Source organism: Carlito syrichta, unplaced genomic scaffold (assembly GCF_000164805.1).
Source record: "Carlito syrichta isolate Samal-C Ts95f unplaced genomic scaffold, Tarsius_syrichta-2.0.1 Scaffold305313, whole genome shotgun sequence".
NCBI lineage: Eukaryota > Metazoa > Chordata > Mammalia > Primates > Tarsiidae > Carlito > Carlito syrichta.
In genome coordinates, this window is record NW_007249409.1 from 442,233 (window position 1) to 455,111 (window position 12,879).

At 41.5% G+C, this 12,879-nt stretch overlaps 1 protein-coding gene across 1 annotated transcript; it reads left to right on the top strand.

Moving 5' to 3' along the window:
* The first annotated feature begins 452 nt into the window (after positions 1-452).
* YWHAH (tyrosine 3-monooxygenase/tryptophan 5-monooxygenase activation protein eta) lies at positions 453-12,879 on the top strand. The gene is made up of 3 exons (XM_008061541.2): positions 453-862; positions 2,426-2,496; positions 11,422-12,879. Exon 3 carries the CDS (start codon positions 11,545-11,547, stop codon positions 12,073-12,075), a length of 531 nt encoding a protein of 176 aa, XP_008059732.1. The 5' UTR covers positions 453-862; positions 2,426-2,496; positions 11,422-11,544; the 3' UTR covers positions 12,076-12,879.

Genomic DNA, 12,879 nt, shown 5'->3' on the forward strand with positions numbered 1-12,879 from the left:
GGGGGCGGGCAGGCGAGCGGGGGTCGCCGCATCCTCGCTCGGAGACCCTGGTGTGGGGAGAGAGAGCCCCACGTCTCCTTCTGGACTGTTCTGTCGGACCTGGGGGCTCACCCCTCTCTCGCCTTCTTCATTCCCCCACTTGCAATAAAGAATCACCTAGTTAGTAGCGCCCTGTCTGTCCTCGTTTTTCCTGCCACGACCTGAAGTCTGTAGTTCCGATCTGTTTTGCTCGCCCGAATTGTTGAGGTTCCACCTTCTTACGCCTGGGGTCTGGCTTTGTGTGCGAAGACCCCCCTTCCTGCCGTCTAGGCGTGGACGCGGGCGGGAGGGGGGCGGAGGGCGTGGGGTCCCACTCTGTAGCCCCAAGTTTGATGCTGCGCTGTCAAATTAAAATGAGACGTGACATATAGGTGAGACGAACCTGTGTGTCTTTGGTTCTCCAGACCCTTCATAAATCGATTCTGCAGCTTGGTTTCCGGTGAAGGAGTCGTGCCCAGCCACACCCTAGCAAATACCGTGGATTAGACACCACCTGCATTTCTGAGACTTTGAGTTCCGGTTACCATCTCACTCTCCCTGTCTCTTCACGTTATTTTACGTTTTCTCTAAATGAATGTTACTTCTCTCTGTGTCAAGGTCACACAGTGCTCGAGCTACAGCTGCGGCCACCAACCTGTGATGTTCATTCAGGGTACATACAACCTCCGGAGACCTGGGAGGATCCCCTTGGGCTCCACCTTAGACCCACTGAAGATTCAGAAATTCTGGGGTTGAGACTTGGAAATCTGCATATTAACGAGCTCTCATAAGCAATTTTTAGCTGGTTTAAGTTTGAGAGTTAGTGCCCCAGATTATAGCTAATGTTCTTTCGCTGGCTTTTTGAAGAGATTTCTTTAAAAACCACAAACACAAAGCCTCCCTAAAATTTCAGTCATCTGAAACGCTTGTTTTAAGGCCTTTGGTATTCATGTAAGATGAAATAGATAGTTGAGGCCAATATTTAGAATTATTCAGGTAAGAAAGATACTTGAAGAGTTACCTGTTCTGTGGTTTCCTTGTTACACATTTAACTATGTGTTTGGAAGCCAACAACACCAAGGCCCATTTGTTGATTCATTGGTGATCTTGACTTGAGCACTATGGCATGCTGTTGTGGTTAGGTAGGAGCTTTTCATCCAAACCAGTGGATGGTATAGATTTGGGGCTGAACTTTATGAATTTTTCTGGAATCCTTTTTAAAAAAAATTAATCTATAGTTTTGCAAATTTTACAGAAATAGGACTGACAGTGTGAACCCATTTCCTTGGAAGGGGCCTTAAAGCCTAATTTTCTTTGAGATAAAGCTGCCTCTGTCCACATAGCAAGTCACACTTAAGTGAGCCTCTTCTCCCCAGTAACTTGAGTGGTAACTGGGGTTATGTAGATGGAAGCCTTTCTGGACATTTTTGTGCAACCCTTGCTCACCCTGTGAGTAGGACTGGAAGGCTGCCGTGTTAGGAACCCTTTGGGAAATAAAGACAGAAAGAAGGAATGGGGCTTGAAGGAAAGTGAATTGAGGTTAAGGAAAAATGCTAGAAGGTACATTGTGGAGCTATTGGAAACCTGAGGCAACTTGAGATGTAAAATACGGAAAGACTGAAGAGATGTTACCAGAATAAGATCTAGTTTGAGCAGAGCAAATATGTGGATTTCTGGTCTTCATAAGCAGGCTTAAAAAAAAAATGCTTTCCTGCAGCTAGCTAGTTGTGTCCACAAATTGTCTCTGAGGAATTAAGATAGTGTTTTGCAAACTAATGGACCCTCAGTGTGTCGGGAGCCTATACTATCTATTGTCTGAAGTGGTGGATAGTTTGGAAAAGACATCCAGCATTGAAAATTCAACCCAAGCTTTATTTATGTCATCTAGAATTGTGATAAACCATTCCTCAAGGTAACTCCTATTAAAAATAAGAGCCTTTTTTGGTCAATATGCATATTATGTTAACATTTTTTTCATTATCTAAATGGAATATATTTTTCCAACTGGACTTGGTAAGGGTCATTGGAGAATACCTTACGTTTTACCTTTTAAGTTGGTATTTGTAGATTAAATTCTTAGTGACTGTTACTGGGATAACTCTGCTCTCATTTTATTAATATCATAGGCCTTAACTAAAGCTTTTGGATAGTGATTTTCAGAAACCTGGATTTATGTGGGCTTTTTTCAGGGTGGTGGAAGGGCAGGTAAGTGATGACTGCTCTAGGGAGAATGGAGTAGGGCACCTGAGTTGAGAGTATGTTCCGATGCCATTACTCTGTGACCTTGAAACTTAATCTCTTGGCTTTAGGGCCTTTGAAATATAAAACTAGTAATATTGGTGTTATTAACAAGTCAGTTTTCACCTTCAATCTTCAATTTGTTTTGTTTCCTTTATAATTTAAATAGTCACTTAATATTGCCTGCTTGTAGTAATTGATGTTCCTTATTCTACCAGCGTCACCTGGAGGACAGTGTTGGTAAGCACATTGGAAATGATGGTGTTACTTCAAGTGCATTGAGAACTATAGTTCTCTGCTTCGTCCTTTAAAGAGGCAAGAAATGTTTCTGAAGTAAAGTATAAAAGAATATCTTCAACCTCACTTTATCTTATACCTAGTAGCTTGCATAGAGTGTAATAGTGGGTAGAAACAGTGAACGATTCTAGAAGCCAGTCATTTCCAGGCCGGGTGTTGAATGACCTTATACAATTCATAACTTCTGTAGAATGGATATGATGAATCTTGTGAGAACTGTGAAATAAATCTACAGAGTGGGATTAAAATTTAGTGCATAAGACTAAGTTATTTAGGAAAGAGGAAAAATAACCAGATAGATTTCTAGTGACTATTCATGAATAGACATAATTCAGTCGTCTCTCTCATTGTCCCAGGTCACTGTTTTATATTAAACAGGTGGTAATTATAAGTTATAAAATGTAAGAAATGATCTGGGATAGCATGGTATGTTTTAACACTGATACTCAGTAAATTACAATGCTGACAGAAGATGGGAAATGTGTTTGGGAGACTTGAAGAAAATCTATAGAAATCTTAAGTGCAGGAAGCAAAACTGCAATTTAAGGAAACAGAATTTGGAGAGGAAGAGACACTTGGCCCAATCAGTGGCAAAAGGCTCTTCTTCCAACAGCTGTGAGATTATGAGAAGTGGGGAAACGAGCAGGTGCAGTATAAAAGAAGAGCATGGCTGAGTGGCCCAGGATGAGACATAATCCACGTGGCAGATGGTAACAAGGATGACTTTGAGGTGTACCAAAGTTGTGGTTAGTATGAGATCTTAAAGCCACTACAGTTTAAAATAATTAAAAACTAGGGAGTCCTATTTCTCACAGACTGGTCATTTCAAATGTAATTATCTCTGAGGAAAGAAGAAGGCCCTGCATTGTTATTGTAATAGTCTGAATTAAAAGGTAATTCAGGTGGTAAACTGCTCACATAGCTTTGTTATGCCTATCTGGGTTTCTGAATTTTCTCCAGAAGGACTTCTCCCACAGTCAAGGCTTCAGTCCCTTAAAGAAACAAAAAATGTGTTTTCTCATCTTTGGAATTTTTTTTTTTTTAATCTTTATTTTTTGTAGAGACAGGGTTTCCCTATGTTGCCCAGGCTGGTCTTGAACTCCTGGCCCCAAGTAATCTTCCCACCTCAGCCTCCTAAAGTTTTGGGATTTTTATATATGTGTGTGTGTGTGTGTGTGTGTGTGTGTATTTAAACTTATTTATTTATTTATTTTTGAATTGGAGTCTCTCTCTGTTGCCCAGACTGGAGTGCAGTGGCCACTCCCGGCCACCGCAGTCTCGACCTGCTGGGATCCAGCAATCCTTCCGCCTCAGCCTTCAAAGTAGCTGAAACTACAGGCGCGCGCTACCACGCCTGGCTAATTTTTTGATTTATTGTACAGATGAGGTCTCGCCAAGTTGCCCAGGCGGTTCTCCAACCCCTAGGCTCAGGCAATCCACTCACTTCAGCCTCCCAAAGCATGGGATTACAGGCTGAGCCACTGAGCCCGCCTGGGATTTTATATTAATGGTAGACTGTATTGTCACACATTTCCAAAAATACGGTTTGGGCGGGGTACTCCAAATGGTGTTTTTTGTGTTACGTTCACCAACTTTATGGAACTTACCATTTTACTTATTAGGTATTTGGTAAAATGGCAGCTGTCATTCCATTATACATTCTTGTTTAATTTTTTTTTTTTTTTTTTTGAGTCGGAGTCTCACTCCATCACGCAGGCTGTAGTGCAGTGGCACGCTCATGGCCACCCCAGCGTTGACATGCTGTGCTTCAGCAATCCTTTAGCCTCAGCCTTCCAAGTAGCCGGAACTACAGGCATGCGCTACCACGCCCGGCTTATTATTATTATTTATTTTTTATGTATTGTAGAGACAAGGTCAAGTTGCCCAGGCTGATCCCCAACCCATGGGCTCAGGCAATTCACTCGCCTTGGCCTCCCAAAGTGCTGGGGATTACAGTCTGAGCCACCAAGCCTGGCCTCTTGTTTAATCTGTATAACATTTCTGGATAGGTACTGTTGTTAACTTCATTATACAAATGAGACTTAAAGAGACTGGTTTTCTCATGGTCAAACAGCTAGTAAGTTGAGAAACCAAGATTTGAACTTAGAGCTTGAAATTTAGAATTTTGAGTTCCCACTTTAACCACTATCATAATGCCCCATGAGTTTAAGGAATGAACAGTCTACTACTTATGGGTCTCAGCTACAACAGAGAAACATAAGAGGGAGACTCACAGATCTAGATTTTGCTTGTTTTTTTGAAGGCTAGCAGTTTTGTTAGCCTAAGAAGCAAAGTTAATTGAATTGAGTTCCTGGTATAATTAAGTGCTGAAACGATCTTAAATTTTACTTGGAGTATTTTAAGAATTGTTTCATATCCTTGGCACCAGTTTTTTCTTCATATTGCCTTTAGAGCGTGTGTATACACACACACACACACACACACACACACACACACACACACACACGGTTTTTTGTTTTTTTTTTTGAGTTGGAGCCTCTTGTCTAGGTTGGAGTGCAGTGGTGCGATCATGGCTACCACAGCTGCAACCTGTTGAGCTCAGGTGATCCTTCTGCCTCAGCCTTCTGAGCTGGGACTACAGGTATACACCACTACATCCAGCTAATTTTTTTATTTGTTGTAGAGATCTTGCTGTGTTGTCCAGGGTGGTTTCAAACTTATGGACTCATGCAGTCCTCTTACTTTGGCCTCCACACCTGGCTTGCCTGTAGTGTATTTTTATGAGCCTATAGGCCCCAACATTTTTGTTTCTAGGTTGCTGGTAAAATTCCTTATAGTGTCCAAGCCAAGGCAACTTGTCTTCTGCCCCAGCATCTCTGCTAGTCCTATCCCTACTTGCTGTAGTGGCGTTTCTGACGCCTTCATTCCTGGTGCCTGCGAGGACCTGTAATGCCATTCAGATGGGTTGTATTTAATATCTGCCTGTTGTTATGAAAATGTTTAATGTTTTCTAAAGCAGGCAAAGGCAGTCGCAGTGATACAAGGATAGCTATTTTATTTGACTGACATTAAGATTAGAGTGGTTGTTAATTACCTGAGCATGTCTGCTCTGTGCTTGAAGTTTAGCTTGTTATGTGGCCTTATAGAACCTCAGCCTTGTCCTGATGAAGATAAGGGGCTCAACTTAGCCCTGTTTGGAGACTGTTTCTTACATAGTGTCCTGTAGCAAGTCATCTGATGGTGTTTTGCTAGCCTGGGGCCAAGCCAGGCAGAATCCTCACTTCATGGGCATTAACTAGGAAAAGAGCCCAAAAAGTTTCTTCTTCTTGCTCACTTAAAAAACACACATGTGGAGTTCTGTCGAAGAACTTTAAAGATTTTATGATGTGATTAGATTTGCTTAATTGTTCATGAGAATGATTTTCTTCTGTTATAAACTCTTAGAAGCAAGCCAGTTGATAGCATGTAGGTGTGGGTAACTAAAGGATGGGCCAGTAGCATATGTGTAGGTAGGTGTGTGTAGCTATGCAGGATGAGTGTTCAGGTGAAGTAACATTACTTTTCACATTGACAGCGTGGCCTGGCAGCTCAGGGGTGGCATTCTTGTTTGCTCCTTATTTTGATGTTCGTTGTTTCCCAGATTATGAACTTGAAATTTTCCTAAATAGTCCCTGTTCTATTTTTGGCAGTGGATCTATTTTTACTCACAAACACAGTTTATTGCCTTGTGAGTAGTGGGAAGAGGCCCCTAAGGACTTTTGAGTAAGCGAATGGTGTCATAGGAACATAAATGAATTAGTAGCAAGCCAGGCCATTTGTGACACTTAGTAATGCTGTGTAGTCCTGGAGCAGAGAAAATGCATAAAGTGAGTGCCTTGGGGTTGGGAGTGGTGTCGAAAACTTTGGAAAAGACATCAGTAAAATGACTGGCAGTGAGTCCAGTCTTTCAAAGAAGTGGAAAGAAGGGCCTTTATACATGAAAAGTTGGTCAATGTTAGGTTTTCAGGAAGGGTATAAGAATTAAGTGGGTTGGGGAGCTGGGCTGGCAATCAAGAAGGGTTATAAGCAGCCCTTCCTAGAGGTGGTTTGTAGCCATGTGAATATCTAGTGCCCAGAGTGACTGTGCTGAGGGCAGCTGATGTGTGGCAAGAAATGAGTGTTGTAACTCTGGTATTGAAATGGAAAGGTTGAGAACTGTTGTCTAGGTTTATCTCTGAAATTCTTTGTCTTGTCTTTGATTCATGTTCTATTAGAAACCACTTGGAGCTGGGTGCGGTTGTTCATGCCTGTAATTCCAGCACTATGGGAGGCAGAGGTGAGAGGATTGCCCTGAGCTCAGGGGTTTGAGAACAGCCTGAGCAACGTGGCAAGACCTTGTCTCTACTATAAATAAAAAAAGTAGCCGGGCATGGTGGCATATGCCTGTGGTTCCAGCTACTTGGAAGGATCACCTGAGCCCAGCAGGACGAGGCTGCAGTGTCTGTGAGTGTGCCAGTACACTCCAGCCTGGGGGACAGAGTGAGACTCTGACTCAAAAAAAAACAAAAAAGAAAGAAACCTCTTGGAAAACTATTTGTAGAGATAGAATAGATCTCATATCTCTAGAATCTGCAGGTTGATCATCCAGCTTAATTCTATATGTAGCATCACAATCCTTTCCATTACACGACATTGTCTCCCAACATCTGCCTCTTTAGTACAGCATATGACTGAACTTGCATTAGTTCTCCTGGCTCCTGTATATTAGTGTTTGAAATCCAGGGAAATTGGTGTTAGCTAACTTAAATGTTTCTTTCTCATAATGGGACATATGATTTCACTTGGGTCTGTAATTTTTCAATCTGGGGAAAACAGTTTTCTTCAGTTATCTGATCAAGTAATAAACTATCTTTATTCCCTAAGTTTCCTTTTGTTAACTGTGTTTATAGTATTAAAAAATACTATATGTAGGCGGTTTTTCTTTGAAAAACTTGCGCATGACAGGTCTTTTTGCCATGAGTCTTGCTTTTTTTTTTGAGTTGAAGTTTCACTCTGTCGCCCAGACTGGAGTGCAGTGACCGCTCCCGGCCACCGCAGCCTCGACCTGCTGGGCTCTGGCGATCCTTCCGCCTCAGCCTTCCAAGTACCTGGAATTACAGGCATGCACTACCATGCCTGGCAGATTTTTTTATTTATTGTAGAGATGAGGTCTTGCTGCCCAGGCGGGTCTCGAACCCGCGGGCTCAGGCAATCCACTCACCTCAGCCTCCCAAAGGCACGGGATTAGAGGCTGAGCCACCGAGCCTGGCTGAGTCTTGCTTTTTTTTCTTGCTAATAAACTTTATTTTAAAACTTAAAAAAAAAAATTACCATATTTAAATGTATCCAGTTATTTCCTATTTAGGCTCTGGCTTGGGTTCTAAGAACAATGTTTGCTTGCTTAGTTGTTAGTCACTCTCAGCTGATGCTGATAGTGATTCATTCAAACTGGCAAGCAATCCAGATGATTGTTACATAAATACTAATACTCCTAGTAGATTATTTTTCTTATGACGGTGTCATTATAAAGATTGCCTGGTAGCCTTTTTTTGGTCAGTTTATTCCTGATAGGGAAAGACTATGCTTCTGTGAGTTGCAAAAACCACATATATACCCAAACTTCATTTATGTTAATAGTATCAACCTCATGCCTTGCCATACCTTTTATTGGTGCTCAGGAAAAATAGAGTTGTTGGAGTTGAAGGGATCCTTGGAGTTCATTTGGACTCATCCTTATTTTACTTTTGATGTCTAGAAATGCTGTTATTTGTTTAAGGTCAACATATTTAGCTCAAACTAAATTCCAGGTGTCTTAGGTTTTAGTAATTAAACCTCTTGTCTAAACACACTATATGATACATAAATGTATCTTAGGTATGCACTCAGCTTTTAATGATACACTCTGGGAAGTTTTATTAGTTATAAGATGGAAGTATACAGTGACTCCTTGTGGATATCATTTATATTTTAATGACAAATAAGTATTTTAATGTCAACATCCATTAGTTGGGTTTAATTACTGCAAGATCTGAGGATCCTTCCAAATTGTTCTTGCTGTGTTTTATTGAATATTGCCCTTGAAAAGCTAGTTATTCTAGAGAATTTGAGCATTCTGAAATTTGTCAGAGTATTTGGGATGAAATGATTTAGAAGGGTTGCTTTCTTAAAAGACTAAGTTACTAAATATTTACAAAGTTTCTTTATATTTCAGATAAGAAAATGTATATGATTGCTTAAAGGCATTTACTGAAGGGGTTACTGACTATAGAGTTATAGATCTTCAACTGGATTTGAAAGGAACATGGATTTTGAATGGTGGTAGACAGTTGTAGATCGCAGTGAGAGGTATGGAGACTACTGATGTACATGTGAGGAGGAATAGTGAGAAATCTGGTTTGACTGAAGTTGAGGCAGCCCTCTTGGGGAATGATCAGGGCAGCTGTTAGCCGAAAGACTGCAGTGAAGAAGGATGTGTGGGATTTGGTTGATTGGAGTAGGCAAAGGAGAAGACATCCTGGGTTAAGGATTTGCAGCAGAAGAATAGGGATGCTGGGGACTGGGAAATGGGGAAATTAGAAGAGGGAGCTGGTATTTTTATTTTATCTGGGGTTTGGGGGCAGGGAGGACTCAGGTAATTGCTTGGTTTTCTTTGAAAGAACGCAGCACAGATTTTCTGATTCTTACATATAATAATGATTGCACTTGTTGATTATATTCTTGAACCACAAATTCCCTAAATAAGTCATTATTGTTTGCTTAAAATTTGTGATTCTTCACTGCTCAGTCTTCACAATCCTTTTTTTTTGAATTGGGGTTTCACTCTGTTACCCAGGTTGGACAGGCTGGAATGCAGTAGCATCATCACGGCTCACCACAACCTCGACCTCCTGGGCTCAGGCAATCCTCCTGCCTCATGCTCTGCCCTCCCACCCCCCCCCCCCCCCAGTAGCTGGGACTACAGGCACACATCACCATGCCTGGCTAATTCTTTAATAATTTGTTTTTAGAGACGAGATCTAGCTATTTTGCCTAGGCTTGTCTTGAACTCCTAGGCTCAAGTAATCTTCCTGCTTTGGCTTCCCAGAGTGTTGGGATTTGCAGGTGTGAGCCACCACTCCTGCCCTTCTCAATCCATTTAAAGCATATCTCATTCAATATGCAGTTGATAACTTTCTCCATTGAGCTTGGCTTTCACTCTCGACTGGTGGAAGTTCTGTCTGTATAGTTTGGTTTGAGTGATACATTTTTTGTTTAGTATTTTATGGTTTCCTAATTGCTTTGGTTTTTTTTTTTTTAATTAAAGGCCTTTACCGGTAGGTCATATTAAGGAATTTTTCTATGTTGTAGAAGATATAGCCTCTTTTGGAGGGTTGTGAAATGTCCTAGGTCAATTTAGCAAGTTAGTTGGCTTTGCTAGAATCAGACTAGGGTTTTCCGGTTCTAATTTTATATTAGTTTCCTTGAGTTACTGAACCAAGTACCACAAACTGAGTGGCTCAAAATTAACAGATTTATTCTCTCATAGTTCTGGAGGCTGGAAGTCTGCAATTGAGGTGTTGGCAGAGCCATGCTCTCTCTGAAGGCTCTAGGGAAGAATCTTTCCTTGGCTGTAGTTGTATCATTCCAGTCTCTGCCTCTGTTGTCACATGGTGTTTTCCCTGTGTGTGTCTCAAAATCTTGTTTTCCTTATAAGGACACTAGTCATTGGATTTAGGGCATATCCTAACCCAGTATAAGTTCATTTTAACTAGTTATATATATAGTTGGGACCTAAACTTTTTTTTTTTAAAATTAGAGCCTCACTCTGTCACCCAAACTGGAGTGCAGTGGCATTATCGTGGCCACCGCAGCCTCAACCTGCTGGGCTCAGGCAATTTTTCCACCTCAGACTCCCAAGTAGCTGGAACTACAGGTATATAACACCATACCCAGTTAATTTTTTGACTTATTGTAGAGGTGAGATCTCGCCAAGTTGCCCAGACTTGTCTCAAACCCCTGGACTCAGGCTCAGGCAATCTTCTCACCTCTGCCTCCAAGTGATGGGATTATAGGCTTGATCTACCATGCCTAGCCAAACTTTGATGTATATTTTTAGGGGACACATTTCAACCCACAGCACAGTCTGGTGCTCTTTCTACTAACTGCATAGCTAAGTTCACTTATAATTGACATCATGGAAACCACGGGAAGTTATAGCTTAAGAAATTTAACTCTTCCATTTAAAATAATTGATGCTTCTATCCTTGATGGCCAGTCAGGCACATCAGAGTAAAGTCTGCTGCTGAATAGCTATGCTTCCTTTCACCAGGGACTGGGGGCACTTCAGGATAACCGATGCATTGTTCTTCCTTTTGGTTAGGGTAGGTAGGGCTGGGACTATCAGTTGAGTTCCATGTGTACCCACACGGAGCAGAGCTCTGGTTACTAGATCTGTGTGATGTTTGATCTTATCTGTGAAGCTTCTATCTATCTTTTAATACATATTTGAGGAGTGACTGGTTCTTTCCAGAATATAAAGCTGGAAGTAGAATCTGGAAAAATTTCCAGTCATCTTTGAAGAGCTGAACCTCAAGGTTTTCTTCCTCACCATTTTATATAACTGTGTCACAACCTTTTCATAAGTATTTTTATCCCATTCCTCTACTAAGGTGAAAACAACGTCTTACGAGACGTTGAATTATGAGTTTCTCAAGTCCCCGTCATTTTCTGTTTAGAGTTCTAAGTGTTTATCTATGGTATTATGCTATCTTTGAGATAGGATCCATGTCTATATTGGTTTTGTCCATGAGTGGTTTTCATTCTCCAGAGTGACTTGTCCATAATTCTGTTCTTTTCTTTCCAAGATTTTCAGACTTTGCTCTCAATGTTTATCTTTTTGGGGTTTTGCAGGTGACGGAGCTGAATGAACCTCTTTCCAATGAAGATCGAAATCTTCTCTCTGTGGCCTACAAGAATGTGGTTGGTGCCAGACGATCTTCCTGGAGGGTCATTAGCAGCATTGAGCAGAAAACCATGGCTGATGGAAATGAAAAGAAATTGGAGAAAGTTAAAGCTTACCGGGAGAAGATTGAGAAAGAGCTGGAAACAGTGTGCAATGATGTCCTGGCTCTGCTTGACAAGTTCCTCATCAAGAACTGCAATGATTTCCAATATGAGAGCAAGGTGTTTTACCTGAAAATGAAAGGTGATTACTACCGCTACTTGGCAGAGGTAGCTTCTGGGGAGAAGAAAAACAGTGTGGTCGAAGCTTCTGAAGCAGCCTACAAGGAAGCCTTTGAAATCAGCAAAGAGCACATGCAGCCAACGCACCCCATCCGGCTGGGCCTGGCCCTCAACTTCTCCGTGTTCTACTACGAGATTCAGAATGCACCTGAGCAAGCCTGCCTCTTAGCCAAACAAGCCTTCGATGATGCCATAGCTGAGCTGGACACACTAAATGAGGATTCCTATAAGGACTCCACGCTCATCATGCAGTTGCTGCGAGACAACCTCACCCTCTGGACGAGTGACCAGCAGGATGAAGAAGCAGGAGAAGGCAACTGAAGATCCTTCGGGTCCCTGGCCCTTCCTTCACCCACCACACCCATCATCACCAATTCTTCCTTGCCACAATCACTAAATATCTAGTGCTAAACCTATCTGTATTGGCAGCACAGCTACTCAGATCTGCTCTCCTGTCCCTTGGGAAGCAGTTTCAGATCAATCTTCATGGGCATTGCTGGACTGATGGTGGCTTTGAGCCCAGGAGCCTCCCTTTTTGAATTGTGCAAAGAAATGTGTTCTGAATGAGGCATATTACTGTGCCTATTGATTTGTGGGAAATTCAGGCAAAAGTAATGGGGGAGATTAGAAAGGAGAATTAGTCAACACAGGCTACAGTTGATATTTAAAAGATCCATTTAAAACAAGCTGATAGTGTTTTGTTAAGCAGTACATCTTGTGCATGCAAAAATGAATTCACCCCTCCCACCTCTTCAAATAATGGAAAACTGTTAAGGGAAGCTGATACTGAGAGACAACGTGCTCCTTTCCATCAGCTTTATAATAAACTTTAACGTGAGGTTTCAGTAGCTCCTTGTTTTGCCTCTTTAAATTATGACGTGCACAAACCTTCTTTTCAGTGCAATGCATCTAAAGTTTTGATACTTGTAACTTTTTTTTGGTTGCGATTGTTTAAGAATCATGGATTTATTTTTTTGTAACTCTTTGGCTATTGTCCTTGTGTATCCTGACAGCGCCATGTGTGTCAGCCCATGTCAATCAAGATGGGTGATTATGAAATGCCAGACTTCTAAAATAAATGTTTTGGAGTTCAATGGATAAATAAATGCTGCTTTGGGGATATTA